The sequence below is a fragment of the Uranotaenia lowii genome, chromosome 2 (assembly GCF_029784155.1).
Source record: "Uranotaenia lowii strain MFRU-FL chromosome 2, ASM2978415v1, whole genome shotgun sequence".
NCBI lineage: Eukaryota > Metazoa > Arthropoda > Insecta > Diptera > Culicidae > Uranotaenia > Uranotaenia lowii.
Window position 1 is genome coordinate 409,976,998 of NC_073692.1, and position 22,969 is coordinate 409,999,966.

Sequence of the window (22,969 nt, forward strand, 5' to 3'; positions counted from 1 at the left end):
CCCGTCCATTTTTGAGAAAATCATGATTATTTAAAAACCACCGCTTAAAGGGTCCAAAGTAGGGCAACTAACCCTATATGTAGCTGCGAACGACCGGTTTTTTTCTTATTCTAATCGTGCTTCGTACAGTTCTTATTAAGGGACACTTGGCTGTAGCACACAGTAAAAATCATAGCTTGTAACGTGCTTAAAATAGCAAATAAGGGATAAACAAAAATTTAAATCGTAATTTTGATAATTTAAAAAAAATGCGTTTAGATTTGTTAAGATTACTCAGAGTGTTAAAGATTTTTTTAGAGTGAACAGGTTAACAAACAACTCCGTTCTCCAGAGGCTTTAGAGGGTGCTCTGTACGACTCATTTAATTGCGTAGTTAATGTTTTATTATCGGCTTGAGCCGCACTCGATTAACCCGCAGCAGCGATCCTGAAACCGTCGCCACACTGCTTAGCTTTAGGCTTAGCTAAATAAAAGATCTCATAAAAATCATAAACCTCAAGTTCTAGGCTCAGATGGCTTTGCGCATATTTTTATCCCTCTATTGGCCTAAAGATTGTTATCTCAAAAGCTTCAGTGGCTGTGATGATCAAATAAAAGGCCCACTTGATCGTGTTTTTGGTGCCACTGTCTATTTAGTGGCGTTTCGCGAGCTACTTGGATGCTCAATAATGGTCATTTTCCATTAATGATTTTTTTATTCACTGAAACCTATGAGAAGGTACTAAGTACTTGACACACAGAAGAGTTGTCCTTGAACGAAATAACGAACCCACCTCGAGACACTGAAAAGGACGAGCTCAGCAAAATGGGCAGCAGAAAGGTTCACACCAAAATTCTCAGGAAAAACCTTAAACCTGGTCTAATTTCAACTGATAGGTAGGTACGGCACCCGACATTCAGCCACAGACAGACACAGGGTCCGGTCCGATATCCGGTGGGCTGATGGGGTTTGGAACCGTAGAAATTCGATATGCCTCTGCCGGTAAAATAGTGATATAGTGTAACGATACAAGGCGATTCGTTTTGAAGTTGCAAACTGTAGCAAATTTTATGACAAGATACCAACTGTCTCCTGCCCGGGGCGAGGCTCAACAAAGTTGAAGAAAAGTTGGTTCTCCGATTAATCGGCAACATTGTTACAACATTACTGTAACCTATTGAAAATAAAATTTCATTTGATTTGAGTTTTGAAAAATAAAAAAAACTAGATTACAAAACTCAGAAATATTTCCTCTGACAGCTTAGACATATTATAAGCAAAGTGACACGGGGTCATCGAATTCAGTTTTGTATACTCGTAATAATCACTGTTAAAGTTATATAGCAGCTCAATTTCCAGACCCTGATTATGGACTGGAAAATTACGACTTTTACATAAGAATATATTTTCAGTACTTGAGATAAGGTAAACTATGCTTTTTGGTCAGTATTTTTCTGGAGGATTAAAAAAGGATTGAAAAACGGTCTCAACAAATTTATAAATATTTACGTACAAAAAATGTATGTCTAGAGCCATTTTTGCTTTTAGGCCTTTATTATGGCGTGGCAGGTCATGCCTTCAGCTACTACACCGATTGATAGACTCCCTTACTCAAGCAAGACAAAACACTGGCAGCAGGCCGTCATTATTGTGATTCCATGATTATGGTTCACTAACCTAGAGATTCTCAGTAGGCCGATGGATGATGGTCAGTCAAATCGAAACATTTTTTCAATGCTGTGTAAGGTGCCGAGTTCAGGTCGTCTGGGAATAATCAACACGTTTTTTGCGCCCATGATGCAAAGGACTGGTCCATCGTTTTCGGTTTCTTCTTCTGTTTAGACTTGCAGCAGAGCGGTGGCTCAACTATGGGAACTAGTCTTAAAACCGGGACAGAGGTGAACAATAACAACCGTAGAGTTATTCGACTTGAGAAGAGCAAAAAAAAAACGAGCAACAACAACTAGTTGGTCGTGATTGTTATGAAGCCCATAATCAGCCGCGACACCTGTATGTGGTACCTTAACCAGTGAAACCGGAGTGTTGTGACCTACCGAGAGAAGGAGGCCCCCAAGGGAAGATGACGAATTGCCATGCCTCTGCATCAGTCGGTTAGTGGGGTATGGCAGGCAGCTAGTAGGGTTAATGGGATGAAGACGAATGAAAAGAAGCCCATTCAGTCGACTCCCAAATAATCCGGCACCTGGCAGCATAACTCTCAGTTATGTCACCGGTCATGGCGGGCGGCATGTACCTATTTAGTTGAAATGTCTTTTTAAAGGCCCTATAAAACTGGCCACAACTAATAGGTTGTACCTCATCGCGTGCGCCAAGCTCGCATTTTTCAAATTTCCCAAACAAATTGAATGTACGTATATTTACGTTTATAGTTTGACCGAGGCTTATTTAAAACAGAATGATATTTTCCTGAATATTACGAGATTTAACAAATTCAAATAAGTTGCCCAAACGATCTAAATGTGTATAAGTGATAAGATCTTGTTGATCCATATGAAGTCTTGTTATGTCTGTATTAGACTGGCCAAAATTTGTATGGGATGATTTTTTTAACATTTTTTTCAACGCGGCACCCCCTAGATTGGTGCCTTTAGGTGAAAAAATGACTTTCTAAAGTTTCAGGTCATTTGGCAGAAGCACGAGCTGGCGCAAACGACTTAAAATTTGTATGGAGATTTTCGTCAAAATGTATGAAAAATCTGTATACTCTCACTCTTTGTGTTCTAAAATATGTTTCTAGTATGCTAGAAAGCTCAGAATTTCAGGAATTGTAGTTCAAATAATGACAAACAAATTTGTAGAAGGTTGTTGTGGTGATTCGGTTTCTTTTTTTGTTCCGAATTTCAGCCTGCGTGACTGTGCTCGGTAAAACTCGTTAATAGACTGAGGAGGACTTCTCATCAGTGATGCCACATTTTTATCGGTATTTTGGAACCCAAAAAAATCTTTTATCGGTATGGAAATCCTAAAAATCGGTATGAAAATCGGTATTTGAGGTGGATATTCAAAAAAGCTTACATTTTCAACTTCCTAACGTATTTTTAATATAAATGGAAGCTTGCAATAAAAAGCAAGTCTAAGAACTCTTATGAATGTTAATTTGAGTATTAAATTAGCTGACTAAGTGTGTTTTAGCCTATACCTATTGTTTATTTTTTTTATCTTGGTTCTAGGTAACACTAGTTTACATAAAAAGACGCTTTTGAATTTTTAACAGAACTTTATATTTTCAAAACTATCTGCTTTTGCTGAAGAAAAGTAAAAATCCCAAATGAAAATTCAGCAGAGAATCAAAAATAAGTATTCCTTTCCAGTACTATAATTGAATGGAAATCTAATTTAAAAGTTACCATTTGAAAAGAAAAATAAGGGCATGGCGATCACTTTCAGGTTACACGTGGTTTAGGCATATTAATGAAATAAAAACTTGATTCTTTAATTCATGTTTAGCTAAAGTGGGATGTAAATTTGATAAATTCGATAAGGCAATAGAACCAGGTCAACCTAAAGGAAATGTCAATTTAGTAAGCACTTACACATCCAATGGCTTTTTGATGTTCGAGGTAAATATGGGCCAAGTTGATGTTCTTCGTTTGGTTGATGGTTTTTTTTTTTGCCAAACTGGCCATTTCAGCTTTTAAAGCCTTTAGTATTAGATATGAGTTTTAGCAATTAAAAAAAGAAATGCTTGGAGAAAGTTGTTGCTTCAATTTTTTTCAGGCAATGGAAAATTAATTTTATTTTTTGAAAAATCACCCATTATTCATATGAAAACCCAAGAATTTTATGCGAAAATAAATGAGAAACGTGTTCTAAAAGAAGGTGTTCCTAAGAAAAATGTTTAAAAAACACATAGTTTTTCCAAAACTGAAAATACCCATTTTGCCTGACGTGGCCTGGCGATATCTGCAGTTAGGAACATGTGATATCATTTATTTGGCTTACAAGATGGAGAAGGATTGAAGATTATACCGATGATATGACAAACCGTATATCTGATTGCACTTCAAATCTTGACATACCACATCTGGCGACAAATTGAACAACGGCAATATTCCAACGGTGTATATTTTCCCTTGAAAAGTTAGCATCTCAGGAGACAAGAGCATTGTCAATTGAGATTGATCTTTACAAACTTCTACCTTCTGCTTGCAGTCGCAGAAGGTCAAATATCAGCCTTGAGCTGAGTCCTTTGGCTTTGAGGTTTAGCACTATAATAGTGCATCATTTGACAGAACATAGGAACAAAACAGCGCGAACATCTGAACGAATTATGAGAGTGAGCCGTGGAGATCTTAGCAGGGTACTTTAAAAGTTGTACAGATCAACTTACACCACGCCAGCTACCGCACTTTGTCTCCTTTCTACGGGACCTTTACGAGGATAGCTTGAATTAAGTGGGAATGTGAAAGTGGAATGAAGTTTGAGTTAAAATCTTAAAAATCGGTATGAAATCGGTATGTTTTGCCAAAAATCGGTAATCGGTATATACCGATTCTTGGTCAAAATTTTGCTCAAAAATCGGTATAAATACCGGAAAATCGGTATGTGTGGCATCGCTGCTTCTCATCTTTTCTTCGATATAGCCGTACATCAACACCAATACCAACACAAATCAGTTCACTTGTCATTTTTTGCACGCTCAAACAATCAAACCAAAATTGGGTAGTATACAATCGAAACTGAAACTCAACTATGATTATTAAATAGTAAATTTAAGATTCATTAATTCATATTTTGTAGTTTTATTATGAATTTCTTATGATCACTTTTTTCAATATTTTTCGATTATTTTTTCTGTTAAGGGGAATGTGGCATGTTTCATATTTTTAAAACCAGTACTGTACTCCTGTGAATGTAAAACATGGTTGCAGACATTTTTTGGACTACTTTAAATTTGATATAAAAATCGATTTCGTCACTGTTCAGGAATTAATGCTTTGGGGTTAAATTGATCAGTCTCCATTTTTACGGTTTTAGCGAGTTTTGTTGATCATAAAGAATACAAAACACCGTTATTATTGTTTACAAATTCAAATTTATCAATTTTACCTTGCTTTTTAATGTTTTCTTTCAAAAACATTTTTAATCAAAAAAAACAATGATGCTGCATACATCAAGGGGCAAAAATTATAATAATTGCCAAATAGTTTTAGCTTCAAAATATAAATGAAATTTTACTTTCACGCATTCCCCTAGGCCCTCACACTATTTCTTTTTTCATTTTTTCTTCAAAGTTAATCATTTATTAGGATTCCTATCCATTTGTCCAATAAGAGCTTACTCTTGGAAAATTACCTTACTTTTTAAATATCAAAAATTTATCATTAAATGACTATGAAAATAGCTTTATAACTATACATGTTCGGATCAAGGCAGTAAATAAGCAACACTTATTTTGATAGCAAGTTGCTTCAAAGCTAAAATTTTATAATTTTTCAGAATTGTGAACTTAATTTATAATAGATTTCAGAAACTTACATTTAAGTGCCTTTGTAATAACGGAAATGCCAGCGGATATAGATTGAGGTTATATCTTTGATTTTCAGATGAGTCGTTTTGGGTCAATCAGCGCTTCCTAGTAGATTTTAATGTAAGATTAACTATATCTGACTAATAAATTTAACTAAGATTTATTTTTGGTAGAAATCTTACCTAAATCTGTTAGAACAGATGACAATTTTTCACGACTTGCTGCTACAGAAATTAAGGCCAAAATTCCCAACTATAAAGGTAAAAGTTAAGGTAAAAATAACACTTGAATAAATCCTCTCGATTACCTACACTTTCATACAGAAAATATAACTGAATATAACCGGGTTTAAACTAGATTTTCCAATAAATTCGAGATTTGCCAAACTACTACTTTGTGAACACGTTTTTCCAATTTCACAGATTTTTCATAATGACATTCCGCTTTTGCTACATTCTAAACAACTATGTAAATACGAGAGCCTGGGACTCACATCTCATTTTCATCCAGCTTACGAGGGGCTTCGCCAACAATACATATACATAGAATAAAAGTTGTTCTTTCACATTCAACCACCCGTTTGCTTCTAAATACATTTTGGCACCATCAGAAGAGCCGATTGTTTGCGAGCCTTGAAAACAATAGATATTTTAAGATTTTGAAATTACATTTTTACTAACAGGAATTAATTTCAAATACAAACCTAATTTTGTCTATTTGATACTCAATTAATAGGCTTTCAAACGTAGAAAACAGTTTTCAAAAATTCAAACTATAGACTAAGTTATTGATGATAATGTGGAAAAATTTATTGATGGTCAAAATTACCCCGGTGATCAATGTTACCCCGTTTTACGGTACAAACTTGATCGCATTGTCACACAATGAAAAAAACAGATAGAAAGTTTGTGTCCTTGGCAAAGTTTTAGCTTATTTTATAACAAATATCTTTGTTAAAAGTTGAAAGTAAGGTTTGAAAAACTAAGAACTGCTGCAATTTTGTGATTCGAAAAAATATTTTCATAGCAAAGATGGCATCGAAACAGCACGTGCTCCGCGAACACATTGTACGGTTCTACGAAACGCATTTCCAGCAAGGAAAAAAGTTCACGGTGGCAAATTTTCAGGAAGAAAATGTACCTGTCAGTACGGTATACCGTATCCTGGGTTCCCTGAACGTAGAGGGGAAGGTCGGAAGTGGTCGTCCGGTGACGATAATGACGAAGCAATCCGGAATTGTATCCGGAAAATGGACGTAAGTGCCGTACAACGTTCTTGTGAGAGCATCGCGATAAAGTTGCGTCGAACATCAGACCACGGCCCTTACTCAAACATTCACTGACATTTTTTTTAAAGAAAATACATAATGTTATTAATAAAAAAATACTGAAATCGATGAAAAAAAATAACAATTTTTTTATATGTGATTGAAAAAATTCTCATTTTTTATTTAACACCCGTTATCAAAGAAATGCTAAAAAATCACACATTCAATTGCAAATAACTCATCGCAGTAAATTCGTATCGCGTCACAATCTTCTACAAACTTGTTTGTCATTGTTTGAACTACAATTCCTGAAATTCTGAGCTTTCTAACATACTGGAAACATATTTTAGAACACAAAGAGTGAAAGTATGTCGATTTTTCATACATTTTGCCGAAAATCTCCATACAAATTTTAAGTCGTTTGCGCCAGCTCGTGCTTCTGCCAAACGACCTGAAACTTTCAGAAAGTCATTTTTTCACCTAAAGGCACCAACCTAGGGGGTGCCGCGTAGAATAAAAGGATTTTTTTTTGTTATTAGTCAGTCTAATGTACATGTACAAAATTGGTGACAATCTTTCAAGAGGTTTTTGAGATAGCGTCTAATACAACAGCTGGAAATCAACTATTTGATCAAAGTTCATATGGTAAATCTTTTAAGCAGTCCTACACTCAGACAAATTCTTATTATTATTTTCATAAGGTGCGTCTTATGAACCACTTTCTAGAGTGCAAATATGTGTTTCATAAGAATCTTATGTAATTGTTTCAGTTTTTATAAAATCATCTTATGAAAAATAGAAGAAACGGCACTATTAAAATATAATGAACAAATTCATTAATTCCATCAGATTTTTCATCGTCTAACGGTACGAAGCACTCGCTTGTTTGTTAGTTATTAGTTTTACTAAACGTTTATATGTCATTGTGATCTTTTGAATGTTTGCTAAGTAGTAGTAAGTTTTAATTATTTTTTTCGATGTGAACGATTAATATATTTGTAAACTAAAATATATTTTTGTTTGCTTCCACTAAGCGAACTGGCATAAACGCAAGGTCGAAGTATCGGATGCGGCAAAAAAGAAACATCGTTGGAACCGGGTGTTGATGTGTTGCTAATGATTGTAGGATACAGTTCAACTGTATCCTACATATACAGTTCAACTGTATCCTACAGTGACCATGAATAATTCAATTTCAAACAATTTTGGAAAACAATAAAGTGAATGTTTTCAACATGAAATATCTTAAATTATTCTTATTAGAAGTGACTTCCTGTTTCCATAAGAGCCGCTTTTGAAAAGTAGCAATATTCATTGCAATAGGTGTTCATCTTCAGAATTCATTCGCGTCATAAGACAATATTATAAATTTCATTAATTTTTCCTATGGCGCCTTTCATAAGAAAATCTTATGGCATACATAAAAGTATTTTTCTGAGTGTGCGAAAATTTGAATCAAAGTGAAGATTATTGATTCCATGAAGTGAGAGCAACGTGAGAGGGTTTTGATAGCTCAATCCGAAAATGTGAATAGAGGAAGTGATAAGAAAGTCAAAGTTGTCTGACTGGTTCCTCTAACTGACTTATAAATAGACCTGACTTCATTTCCACAAGGTAGAACATCTGCCCACCGGTAAAATAAACAAAATACGGTGGTCAATTCGTGCGCAAAATATTTGGACTGTTTGATATTTTGATAAATTTCGTAATGGACAGCAAAACGAACCTTTTAGCGGTCACCTGGAAGGTTTCCAACCAGAAACTTTTCGTTGACATGTCTCGCCTATATTTCCTGGAGATAAACAAGGAGAAAAAATTGAAAAATTTTATGTCTAGTACTTGATGAGGCTTACGGTCTGTGGCAACTGCAAATTACTCAGTCTTTCATAACGATTGACAAGCTGAATGGCTAAAAATATAAAGAAGATTGCCTCCAATTTCTCTGCAAAGCACTTCAAGGGGTCCCACAAAGCTTATACTCTGTTCAAGTTCGATCTGAAATCGTATCATTACGCAAAAACGGTGATGACGTGATAAAAAGTCAAATATGTTGTTTTTCTGCCGAAGTAGGATAACCGGCTAAATTTGTCATAACTTCGACCAAATTAAAAACTTGGAGTTATTTTAAAGGTCAACCTTCAAAGAACAGCTAACGTACTCTAATCTAACCTTGATTTGGAAAAAAAGACGTTTATAGTATGCATTATAGATGGCGCACGTGATGCCCAAAAATAAAAATAAGAAAAAACTTCATTGGATGCTATCTCAAAAACCATTTGACAGTACTTTTGTATGAAAACATTACATTACCAGGTAACTTCATTGAAAATTTCATCAATTTACATCAATGCATATAAAAGATTCACCAAACAAAGTGTTGATTTTTTTCGAATACACTCCTTACTGCAATTTTAGGAAACATTTTCATGAATTCAATTTTTCAGGAAAATATACCGGTTTTTTTCGGTTTACATATTTTTAAAAACCGGATTACCGGATTTCCAAAAAAAAACGGTAAAACCGACCACCCTAATAATTTTTTAAAGTTTAACTCGCTTTTTGGCTATGATAATTAACGGATGTCAGTTCCCATACTGTTAATGTAGTTCCGGAGGTGTTTGAGGAAAAAGATGACCAGGAAGACTCTAACACAGTAAAATATTAACTTTTGTAATTGCAAACTGACTTTTGTCTACCTTGATGTTCGAAATCGATCACAAATTGTGAAAAGAATTCAAGACGAGGCCTTGGGATGTTGCTACCATATTGGTTTGAACCGTGCCAATCGAAAAATACTGATTTTCTCAGCAGCAACATTTTGAAAGTTGTGTTTATTGCCCTTTGGACATTGATTCTTCCAACTTTTGGCACATATTGTTGATATTACCATCATAATACCTTTGTTATGAATTAATATTCCTACCTCGCACAAAATCTAAATTTGCTAAATGCTAAGTTTGTTAAAAAGTTTGAATTGCTGCGCTGTTTCCTTCTGTTTACTTTTTAATTTTCAATTCTGTAGTTTTCGCCTGATAAACAATTGTTGAATCTTGATGGGAGCTGAATTATGGATTCTTCCTGTTTTTGTCTATGGGTAGCAAATGTTGAATCCTTGATAAACAGTTAAAGAATCTCTAAGCACTTCCAGAAAAGTCTAATTTCCAAGTAATAAGTGATCTTTCTATATAATTTTCCAGGAAAAGGTGTTGAAAATGGCATACATTTCCTTAAACCCATTTTTATGTAACAAAATCGCCCCAAGCCACAAGCCAATAATCTTGGAGTTCAGGAAAAGTCTACTTAAATAATCCGCACACGCTAATAATCATGGCTCGGCGCAGAAAGGCTGGCTAAGCTCGTTGATTCAAATCCAATCAAATCAAACCTCAACTGACGACGATCAACTAATGGAGCCCAATCGAGATGGAAGAAGTAGGAATAGGTCAAGTCTGATCCAAGGGCCGGATTCCATACGATCTTACCCTTCTGAAAGAAAACACTCCTAGAACCGGCCCTGTCCAGGTCTGTGGTTTAACAGCAAAAAAGTGGCGTGTGGGTGGACTGTGAGCCACTTTGCTTTTGTCACTTGACGACTGACTGCGAGATTCTGCGCTCGAAAATCATCAATCATGTGCTGCGGGTGGCGTGCGGAAACTTAAGCTCCCCTGCCTGACTGGAGTCACAGCCAAACGATTAGCCCTGGCTAAGCTGGGCTGCGGTTCCAGATTATCTAGAGCGTGTAGACAGATTAAACTTAGCCTCAGCTTATGCGAAAGTGAAGTTTCAACTTGACTTGACAAGTTTACTTCCTTGTTCCTGAATCTTTCTTCGGTTAATGCTGTTGTGCAAACAAATTTGTACTTTGTATGTTGTATTGTTGTTAATAGTTGTATTTAAGATAAAAAGTAAAGAAAATTTTTTCTTAATCTATTGTTTAGAGATTAACTTCAAGTTTGGTTAAAAAAAAAACATGCAAAAACTAGGTCTGGAATGTTATTGAGATGGTGTGTGATGAAAAGTGACTTAAAATGAGGTGAAGTTTCATTATCATACCATCCGAAGATGAGCTAATGAATGTATCTCTTAAAAAAACGCTGAACAAAACAAGGCAGCTCGAAAAAAAAGCATGACACAATTAGCTAGGCTCGGATGAAAGAAATGCTAGATAAGTAAATGCAGCGCAGATGGGGAAAACTAGAACAGAATTTAACCATTGTTTCACATGAATTGAGGCTGTGATTTGCTGAACGTGTGATTCAAGCCGAGCCAAGATCTAAAGTGGTTGGGAGGCAAATTGTTCAAAACTTTCCCATTGAAGAAGCAATCGAGAGTGCATTAAATGAATTGTGGATCAAATTTTAAATCGGCTCGAGGAGTTGAGGATAAGTTTTAAAGACATTCAAACTATGACAAATAATATGACAATTTATGCTATTTCCCATTAGCTGTTTTATAAATTTAATTGGAAGGAATTTTAAGAAATTTGAAAACACATCAGCTGAAGCTTTTGATCACAAAAACAACAAAAATTTCTAAAGTAGCATAAATGACAAAATTGAAAAAAATGTCAAAAATGTCAAAAATGTCAAAAATGTCAAAAATGTCAAAAATGTCAAAAATGTCAAAAATGTCAAAAATGTCAAAAATGTCAAAAATGTCAAAAATGTCAAAAATGTCAAAAATGTCAAAAATGTCAAAAATGTCAAAAATGTCAAAAATGTCAAAAATGTCAAAAATGTCAAAAATGTCAAAAATGTCAAAAATGTCAAAAATGTCAAAAATGTCAAAAATGTCAAAAATGTCAAAAATGTCAAAAATGTCAAAAATGTCAAAAATGTCAAAAATGTCAAAAATGTCAAAAATGTCAAAAATGTCAAAAATGTCAAAACTGTCAAAACTGTCAAAAATGTCAAAAATGACAAAAATGTCAAAAATGTCAAAAATGTCAAAATTGTCAAAAATGTCAAAAATGTCAAAAATGTCAAAAATGTCAAAAATGTCAAAAATGTCAAAAATGTCAAAAATGTCAAAATTCCTACAACCACTTAATCCACAACAAAACTTGGCTGTCATGGACCAAAGGTCTGCGCCAAAAGCGAATGAGAGAAAAAAAAATGTCAAAAATGTCAAAAATGTCAAAAATGTCAAAAATGTCAAAAATGTCAAAAATGTCAAAAATGTCAAAAATGTCAAAAATGTCAAAAATGTCAAAAATGTCAAAAATGTCAAAAATTTCAAAAATTTCAAAAATTTCAAAAATTTAAAAAATGTCAAAAATGTCAAAAATGTCAAAAATGTCAAAAATGTCAAAAATGTCAAAAATGTCAAAAATGTCAAAAATGTCAAAAATGTCAAAAATGTCAAAAATGTCAAAAATGTCAAAAATGTCAAAAATGTCAAAAATGTCAAAAATGTCAAAAATGTCAAAAATGTCAAAAATGTCAAAAATGTCAAAAATGTCAAAAATGTCAAAAATGTCAAAAATGTCAAAAATGTCAAAAATGTCAAAAATGTCAAAAATGTCAAAAATGTCAAAAATGTCAAAAATGTCAAAAATGTCAAAAATGTCAAAAATGTCAAAAATGTCAAAAATGTCAAAAATGTCAAAAATGTCAAAAATGTCAAAAATGTCAAAAATGTCAAAAATGTCAAAAATGTCAAAAATGTCAAAAATGTCAAAAATGTCAAAAATGTCAAAAATGTCAAAAATGTCAAAAATGTCAAAAATGTCAAAAATGTCAAAAATGTCAAAAATGTCAAAAATGTCAAAAATGACAAAAATGTCAAAAATGACAAAAATGACAAAAATGACAAAAATGACAAAAATGACAAAAATGACAAAAATGACAAAAATGACAAAAATGACAAAAATGACAAAAATGACAAAAATGACAAAAATGACAAAAATGACAAAAATGACAAAAATGACAAAAATGACAAAAATGACAAAAATGACAAAAATGACAAAAATGACAAAAATGACAAAAATGACAAAAATGACAAAAATGACAAAAATGACAAAAATGACAAAAATGACAAAAATGACAAAAATGACAAAAATGACAAAAATGACAAAAATGACAAAAATGACTATTAAAACCTCGGACTCTACTGGCCGGGTAATCTTAACGGGTTTTACCTGCCGGTGGGAAGGACCAAATATTAAAACCTCGGACTCTACTGGCCGGGTAATCTTAACGGGTTTTACCTGCCGGTGGGAAGGACCAAATATTAAAACCTCGGACTCTACTGGCCGGGTAATCTTAACGGGTTTTACCTGCCGGTGGGAAGGACCAAATATTAAAACCTCGGACTCTACTGGCCGGGTAATCTTAACGGGTTTTACCTGCCGGTGGGAAGGACCAAATATTAAACCTCGGACTCTACTGGCCGAGCAATCTGTCGCTTCCGGAGGTTTCCGCTGGGGCAAGTTTAAATTTCGGACCGCGATTGGAAAATCAGTATTTTACAAAAGAACTTCTTAATTTATTTGAGCGAGCAAAAAACACGTGTCATTTTTCTTTTATCTGACGTACAAGTGAAAATTTTATTCAAATCTGTCAATGCCTGCTACGATCAAATCTCGTTGTCGGCAACATCCTCCGGGGCACCAGACGCTCTGGGTTGTAATACGATTATTTTTGTAACTGGTCTTACGTATGATGAAAACGCAGTTCGTACTGATACTGTTCGGACATTACCGTCGGTTCCTCGCATTACCTTATCGATGATACCTCTAGGCCAGCACCCGCGATGCATGTTCTCGTCGACAATCATTACAAGATCACCTACAGCGTATTCGTGCCGGTTACGGTTGTCTTGCCACTTGTGGCGTTTCAGCAGCTCAGGTCGGTACGAAGACACCCACTTGCGCCAGAACCTGTCAGCGTATATTTGAGCATGTTTGTACGCAGCTCGACAATTTAGGTCCCGTTCGTCGAAATCATGATCGTATTGCATATGATTGTTTCTACCAAGTAATATCATATTAGGTGTGATCGGTTCAGGATCTTGCGGATCTTCAGGAACATGTGTCAACGGCCTATTGTTAACAACGTTCATAACTTCACAAAGAGCTGTACGCAACACCAGGTCCGAGGGATGCCTATCCTTCAACATGGATCGAAGCGCTGTTTTTACAGAGCGGACAAGTCGCTCCCAACATCCACCAAAATGCGGCGCTCCGGGTGGGATGAACGCCCATTGTACTCCTCTCACACTCAGCGTATCCGCAATCTGTTGCAGATCCAACTCCTGCAGCAGCTTTTTCGTCTCACGGTCCGCTCCTACAAAGTTCGTTCCATTATCGGTTAGAATTTTTTGAGGAATTCCCCGAATCGACATGAAACATCTTATAGCCATCAAACAACTACTTGTATCCAACGAAGGTACCACTTCCAGATGTAAAGCTCGACTCGAAAGGCAGGTGAAAAGTGCGACCCAACGCTTTTCTGTACGTCGCCCAACTTTCACAGTCAGTGGCCCAAAATAGTCGATGCCTGTATACGTAAACGGGAAAACGAAAGGTGTCGTCCGCTCTGGAGGAAGGTTACCCATTTGTGGTATTTTTGGGTTCGCCCGAAGCTCGCAACATCTCAAACATGTACGGGCAAATTTTTTAACTTGAGACCTAATTTTGAGAATTCTGTGCCGCTGATTCAAGTTGTTAATAATCGTCTCAGTGCCTTGGTGCCCATTCGCAATATGATACATCTTTATTAACAGGTTCGTGAAATGATGATTGTCCGGAAGAATAACAGGATTATTCACTTCGAAAGGCTGGCTGCTATCTTGAACTCGTCCTCGCATTCTGATAATGCCCTCATGAAGAAAAGGTGAGTATGCGAATAAACGGCTAGTTCGTTTGACGAAATCCTGCTTTTTGAGAAGAACCAGCTCTTCACCGAACGCTTCAGCTTGAACTTTCTGATACAACATCATTCTTGCTTGGTTGATATCATTCACGTCGATTGAAAATCTTTCAGGTTTTTCTGACTTGGGTAGCGCTAAAATTTTAAGCATTTTCAAGTAATATGCTGTACTTCTCGTTAGGCGATTAAAATCTGAGAAGCGTGTTATATCAGGAAGATCAAAACATTTTTGGGTGGATATTTGTAAACAAATTAGCAAATTATCCTCTACTTCTATATCAGCATTGAAATTAATTGCTTCTTCGTTAGTCAGTGTTAAGGTTTCTTGTTTTGGCCAGTGTTCCTGATCAAAACGCAAGAATTCCGGACCGTTCAGCCAAATATTCATATTGCAGAACATCGAATTCTTGGTGCCAAAATCAGCAACGTTCAAGTTTGATGGAATCCATTTCCATAAATCGGAATTGTGCCCGTTCTCTTTTATCTTAGTGACTCGGGATCCTACGTATGCAGTTAACTTCTGTGTCGAGTTTAACCATCCTAAACAAATTCTAGAATCTGTCCAAAAATGAACTGATGTTATTTCTATTTTTAGCTCATCCTGAATAGTCTTCACCATCTGACTACCGGTTACACAGCTTTGTAGTTCAAGACGGGGAACAGTTTGTGCCTTCAGAGGAGCTACTTTTGATTTGGCGATGATTAAAGCTACGTGAGAAACGTTCCGGATTCTATGTACCATATATACAACACAAGCAAAAGCTTTGTCCCTTGCATCACAAAATGCATGCAGCTCAACTGCACCAACAGATGACAGTCGTGGAAAATAATATCTTGGAATTCTCACCTCGCCTATCTGACCTATTTGCTCTAGCCATCCATTCCAATTTGTCATAAGACCATCTGGAATATCATCGTCCCAATCGATTTGCAGGCGCCATAAATCTTGGAAAAGGATCTTCAGATGAATGGTTATCGGACCAAGGACACCTAGAGGATCGAAAATACTCATCATGAACTTGAGCAGCTGTCGTTTAGTGATGACTTTTGAGGTTGGCAAGTTCGAGAACTTTAACGGGAACACAAATTCATCACTTCGGAGGTCCCACTTCAGACCGAGCACTCGGCACTCTTTCTCATCAGCAGCTTTCAAAGAGGAATCGATGGACTTCATCACAGCTACGGAGTTGGAAACGAATTTCACAAGTTTAAAACCACCTTGTCGATGTGCCTCGATGACGTTGTTTATCAATTGGATGGCCTCACCTTCGGTATCGCGACAATCAAAATAGTCGTCCACATAATGCTGACACAAAGCCGCCTCTCGCACTCCTGGTAGTGCTTCATCAAGTCTATTTGCATTAAAATTTTTAATGTACTGCGCTATACAAGGCGAAGATACAGCACCAAAAATCATCGCTTGCATGACGTACACATCAGGGGCCTTCTTGCGTTCCATTCCTCGCCAAAAGAACCTTTGCGAGTTCTGATCCTCAGGTCGAATGCGCACCTGATGAAACATTTCCTGAATATCAGCCATAAACGCAATCTTGTTTCTTCTGCCACGCATCAGGACCGCAATAAGTGGAGGAACCAAATCAGGACCTTTAAGAAGCAAGTCATTTAAAGAGAAACCGTTTGACTTTGCTTTTGCATCCATGACCAATCGGAACTTTTTAGCACTGCAAACGCTAAAGTGTGGCAAATACCAGGTGTTAGGTGTTTCGAGCAATTCAGGACCGGTCAGTTTACGCGCGTAGCCTTTTTGTAGATAGTCTTCGATTTTGTTGCAATATTGATCTGCAAATTCGGGATCTGCATCCATCTTTTTTTCCATCACTTTCAAACGACGCAACGCCTGTGGTTTGCTGTCAGGAAACGTGAAGTGATTGAACTTGTACAGCTGACCTACCTCATAACGATCGCCGATGCACTTGATGGTACGGTTCATAATATCTACTGCTCTCGTATCCTCTTCAGCCATTTTAGGTGACTGAGTTGTCATCCCAAAATTATCAACAGCGTACATAGTTTTTATTAAATCAGTCAACTCCATGTCTTCAATCGAACATAGTAAAACATGAGGAATCTCAATGCATTCTGCAACAGGTTGAATTTCTCCATGGACTGTCCAACCCAAATGACATCGAGTGAGCTGTAATCCTCGAATCGAATACTGGATGGTTTTCAGAGGAACAATTAAACCAGCATTATTTGAACCGATCAGCATACGAGGAGTTGCATTTTCGATAACTTTCAGCTTTTCTTCGTCTAACAGAGGATACAACTGACGAATCTGAGCTAAGTCGAAATTCATTTGCGAAAGCTTCATGTTCTTGATCGTCCTAACGTTATTCATCTTGTGCCAGACTGCCTGATCAGAAGGTCCAGATATTTGCAGAGAAATGATCATCGATGTGTCGTCTGTATGCGTGATTCCGTTGGTCCAACGGTACGAAATTGGAGAAACTGTACCCTGCAAATCCATTTCCTTAGCGATCGAAGAATCTAACATGGTCAGCGATGATCCTTCGTCGAAAAGTGCAAAAACTTCTTCAGTTTTAGTTTTACTACGGATGCGCACCTTTCCTACTCGAAGTATTGTGTTACAACCCACAATCGTATTGCATGTTCCACCTACAGTTAGGACAGGTTGCTTCGAATCATTACCAGGATGAACGAGCTGATGATGGTTTTTCTTGCATATCGAGCAGGTCTTGTTCGATTTACAATTCCGTCGCGAATGATCCACTTCAAGGCATAGATAGCACGCTTTACATCCTCTTACCGTCGATCTACGCTGCTCAATAGACATTTTCAAAAACTTCTCACATTGCTTCAAACCAGGATGTTCTTCAGATGAGCATAGAGGACATTGAGATCGGCTATCGGCTGCAGTGTTGCTGACCTGGAACACAGGCGGTCTTACTCTTTGGACGGGTGCCTGACGACGACTAAGGAAGGTAGGATTGACACTGGCTAGTTGGTTGTCCAACTCATCCTCCAACCAACCAGAAAAAATGTCGAAAGTTATCATCCTATTTTCTCTCGTCAAACTGGCTTTGTGACGAATCCACATCTGCTTGCTAAATGTTGGCAGCTTGTCTGCTAGATGAGCAATTAATTCGGGATTCATCAAATACATTTCAGCGTTAACATTTTTCAGAGCCACAGCAGTACCAGTAACAGCGTTGAAAAATGTCCTAAATGATTCAATATTTCCCTCTCTAACTGTTTCCAGGTTTCTAAGCATGTCCAGCCTATTCGACACAATCCATTCTGTACGTCCAAAATTCGTTTTTAACAGTTTCATAATCTGATTCACATTTTCAGCGGAGGTAAGGAGAGCCTCAACGCACTGTCTGGCCTTGCCGTGAAGCGCTTTATTCAGCCTTCTCAGGTTGTCTTGACTAGATAAAGCAAATTCAACGGTGGATATGTTGAATTCGTTCTCGAAAATGGGCCATTCCATCAAGTTTCCGTTGAACTGAGGCAAATCTCTCACAGCACGATACTGCAACGCTTTCAGTGCTTGCGTAACAACTTCGGTTTGTCCAGAGCCGCGGTCAACGGGGGGATCAAAACGAGGTGGTGGGTTAGGTTGTTCATGACCATTAGGAATGTCTTCAACCCAACTCCGGACACGACGATCAGGGCTACTATGAATGGAACTTCTCGAAACAGATTTCAGTTCGTTAATCTGAATCTCCCTTTCAATGCGCCTACGTTGAAACTCAGACTTTTTCTTTTCTAGTTGCATCTCTAAATCTTTCTGTATCTTTAGCTCCTCTAGTTTTTGTTGAGCTCTAATCTGATCTACTCTTAGAGATGCTTCTAACTCTTCCTTTTCTAATTGGTTTTCCAATTCTAGTGCTCTAATCTGACTAACAGTTTCACTAACGACTGACTTTCTGCTACTTATCGATCGTCTACTCCTACAGCTCATATTTCCGGTTTTGCTTCTAGCATTATCACCCGACTCGGAGTGCACTCTTGCATGTGCTGCGCCCACTTCAGACGGCCCAGGAATGGCAGCATCATGTGATAACGCAGGAACTTCCTTCACCGGAGTACGATACATTGTACTTGCTTGTGGAAGTTTGTAAACGAAATCGTCGAACTTCTTCGGGACTTTACCTGCCGTTGATCTTTCTGTTCGGCGCAGGTTAGGTTCCATATAAACTGGTGTTAAGTTTCGAAGGACCAAATATTAAAACCTCGGACTCTACTGGCCGGGTAATCTTAACGGGTTTTACCTGCCGGTGGGAAGGACCAAATATTAAAACCTCGGACTCTACTGGCCGGGTAATCTTAACGGGTTTTACCTGCCGGTGGGAAGGACCAAATATTAAACCTCGGACTCTACTGGCCGAGCAATCTGTCGCTTCCGGAGGTTTCCGCTGGGGCAAGTTTAAATTTCGGACCGCGATTGGAAAATCAGTATTTTACAAAAGAACTTCTTAATTTATTTGAGCGAGCAAAAAACACGTGTCATTTTTCTTTTATCTGACGTACAAGTGAAAATTTTATTCAAATCTGTCAATGCCTGCTACGATCAAATCTCGTTGTCGGCAACAATGACAAAAATGACAAAAATGACAAAAATGACAAAAATGACAAAAATGACAAAAATGACAAAAATGACAAAAATGACAAAAATGACAAAAATGACAAAAATGACAAAAATGACAAAAATGACAAAAATGACAAAAATGACAAAAATGACAAAAATGACAAAAATGACAAAAATGACAAAAATGACAAAAATGACAAAAATGACAAAAATGACAAAAATGACAAAAATGACAAAAATGACAAAAATGACAAAAATGACAAAAATGACAAAAATGACAAAAATGACAAAAATGACAAAAATGACAAAAATGACAAAAATGACAAAAATGACAAAAATGACAAAAATGACGAAAATGACAAAAATGACAAAAATGACAAAAATGACAAAAATGACAAAAATGACAAAAATGACAAAAATGACAAAAATGACAAAAATGACAAAAATGACAAAAATGACAAAAATGACAAAAATGACAAAAATGACAAAAATGACAAAAATGACAAAAATGACAAAAATGACAAAAATGACAAAAATGACAAAAATGACAAAAATGACAAAAATTACAAAAATTACAAAAATTACAAAAATTACAAAAATTACAAAAATTACAAAAATTACAAAAATTACAAAAATTACAAAAATTACAAAAATTACAAAAATTACAAAAATTACAAAAATTACAAAAATTACAAAAATTACAAAAATTACAAAAATTACATAAATTACAAATATTACAAAAATGACAAAAATTATAAAAGTTACAAAAATTTCAAAAACTGCAAAATTTACAAAAAATCACAAAAATGACAAAAATGACAGTCTGGTATTAGAATAAGTTTGAGTATAATCATTAGTGGTATAGGCATAATTGTTAATTTTTGTGAACATTCTTATGAGCTGCAGTTTTTTTTCTCGTCAATTCACCATTACAAAAATGTGAAGCTCAAAGTTTTTTTTTCTGGTTTGTCTGACTTAAACCCTTTTTATTTCAAAAACTTGTGCTTTAAATCTACCCAACTCAAAACAGCAGCACACATTGTATCGAGTCTTTGGGCCAGTTGTTCCCGGGGGCAGCACATTTTATGCTATCCGCAGCATAATTCAATCCCGATCCCCGAGATTGGAACGCACAAACATCGTTGACATTGCAACTGCTTCTGACTTTAAACTTGTGTTCCCTTATTCCGTCAATCGTCCGTCAATTCTCGTCCATTCGGGGCCACAGAAAAACTGGATGGATCAGCAAATTTGGTCCAACCGTCCAATTCGATCCAAGTGTTCACGGGAAGTTCCGAGGAACACAATCCACGGTTTTGTAGGGTGGACCGAAATGAAGAAATCTATCATCAGCAGGCTATCTAAATCAGTCAAACTGTTATATCATTCATAAGAAAACTTTTTTTTTTAATTTTTGGTGTTCGACTCACCACCCCAACCTGATTTAGTAGGCAATGATCGTGGCTTCTTCAGTTTGGAATCCCGACCGGAGTTGAATTTCAATCACAGTAGGCATTTTTTGTCCAGCCATGCACAACGACACCCGGATTATTCATTCCAGGGTAACGAATACTGACAGTCGATCAGTCGATCCTCGGAACTGCCCGGTGCAGGATAGATCCGAACTAATTAGTGACATTAGGGGCCATTCCGTGGGCAACTTTGTAGCGGACCGGATGGATTTCGATCGATTTTTCGGTGGTGGTCTAATAGAGTTGTGTCACAACTTGTGTGTTCCAGGATGTTTATAATCAGATGATGTGTTTGTTTAACTTTTTTTTTTGACAAGTGTTATGGAGTGTTTTCTATTCGGTAAGTGATACTTATAGTAAATAGCAATTCAAAATATTTCATCAAAACAAAATTTAGGGATGTGGAATTCGATTCATAATGAATTCTGATTTCTAAATCCTGAATTCAGAGTTAAGAATTCTGGTATTCTGAATACCAGAATTTTGAATTCTAAATTCTGGATTCTGAATTCTGAATTCTGAATTCTGAATTCTGAATTCTGAATTCTGAATTCTGAATTCTGAATTCTGAATTCTGAATTCTGAATTCTGAATTCTGAATTCTGAATTCTGAATTCTGAATTCTGAATTCTGAATTCTGAATTCTGAATTCTGAATTCTGAATTCTGAATTCTGAATTCTGAATTCTGAATTCTGAATTCTGAATTCTGAATTCTGAATTCTGAATTCTGAATTCAAAATTTTGAAAACTTAAATCTATATCCTCAATTCAAAATAGTGAAGAATGAATAAGATGTATAAATTTGAAGTTTGAAACGCTGTTTGAACGCTGATTAACTATTCTAACTCATTCCTGGTCAAAATGGGAAATATTGTTTCAATTTATCAGTTCATAGTTCTCACTTTTGATTTCTGATCTGAATTCTCAGTTGAGTAACTCAATTCTTAGTTCCAGCTATTGAAGTCTTGATTTGAAATGTGCTGTCTCTATGGCGAGTTTAAATTCTTTTGATAATTGAGTCTATGTATTGTGAAGCTTACTTGGATCCGAGATTTTTGTTCCAATCTACGACAACGCTCATATTTTAAACGCTATAATGTTGCCACTCCGTTAATATCATCCTGTATTGTTCAAAATCGCGGGAAAAGTTGTAATTTTGAGTTAGAATCAAATAAAAACTCTCATTCGCGTTAACCGTTCTTCAAACAAGTTGATTTTGATCCCATATCCGGTCTTACATTACATCTTTTTTTTATACATTTTTCAGAAATTTGTAACTTTAGTTCGATCGGAAAAGAATGATGGAAAAACCTCATAATTCTGAAAATTTTACCAAATATAGTTTGAAACATGAAAAATTGTTTTGCATTATAAACTCAAAATTGACCATTTTCGTTCTTTTACGCCTTTGGTTCTGAAGGCTCATATGGGTTAAACAAACGGTAAAATGATAAAGAAACGTTTCATACCTTCAAACTTTATATACAAATCATAATTTTTATGAGGCACTAATAAAAAACCCTTTGATTGTGAAAAAAAATATATATTTTCACTATTATGAGATAAATTCCAACTATCACTCTATTGAAACTGAAATTTATTAGAACATCTGTATACGTGGTCCAAATCGCCGATTTAGACCCAAATTCCGACCTAAGCAACCTCATCCGTGTTCCATTATAGGTACCAGTTTTATCTCAACATTTTTTAGAACCGGTATAAGGATTGATCCAAAACTGATGAAATTGGGAACCAATTTGACGCAGTTCTAATCCGTTTGACAGATAATGGAACACAAGTGGGGTTGCAAGTTTTTGACCGGATTGGATCTAATTTCTTTGGTTCAATTCTTGTATGAATTAGACCCAAGAAAACACCACGGATACAGGTGCACAATTGTATATATTTTGTAAATTCAAGTACGCAGCTTTTATTAATAAATTTTCAAATTCATATCTGCCAACATTTGATATCCGAGTTTTGAAGCATGGCATGCTTTCTCAGAGACACAATCAATGCTTGATTAAATATTACAATGCTCAATATTTTTCCTATTGTTTAAGTCGTTTCTAATGAAGGAATTTAAAAAAATGCTCTTTTTTGAAATTATCCACATATTTCCTAAAGTGAGTTTTGATTTAGGTTTTTTAAATCATAGACTGATTTTGTATTCTTATCTAAATGACTGAACCTAGCTCTGGCACTGGATTTTTATTTGAAATTCTTCATTGTTGAGTTTTATTTTATTTATATTTCATTTTTGAATCCTTTAATTGAATTTCATTTTAATTCTGATATTGGAATCATGTTTTAT

The 22,969-nt window shown here is 35.9% G+C and overlaps 1 protein-coding gene across 1 annotated transcript; it reads right to left on the minus strand.

The window, feature by feature from the left end:
• Window positions 1-13,314: 13,314 nt before the first annotated feature.
• Window positions 13,315-18,690, minus strand: LOC129743384 (uncharacterized). Its single transcript, XM_055735379.1, has 2 exons — window positions 15,471-18,690; window positions 13,315-14,237 (listed from the first exon to the last, which is right to left on the minus strand). Exons 1-2 carry the CDS (start codon window positions 18,688-18,690, stop codon window positions 13,315-13,317), a joined length of 4,143 nt encoding a protein of 1,380 aa, XP_055591354.1.
• Window positions 18,691-22,969: the final 4,279 nt, after the last annotated feature.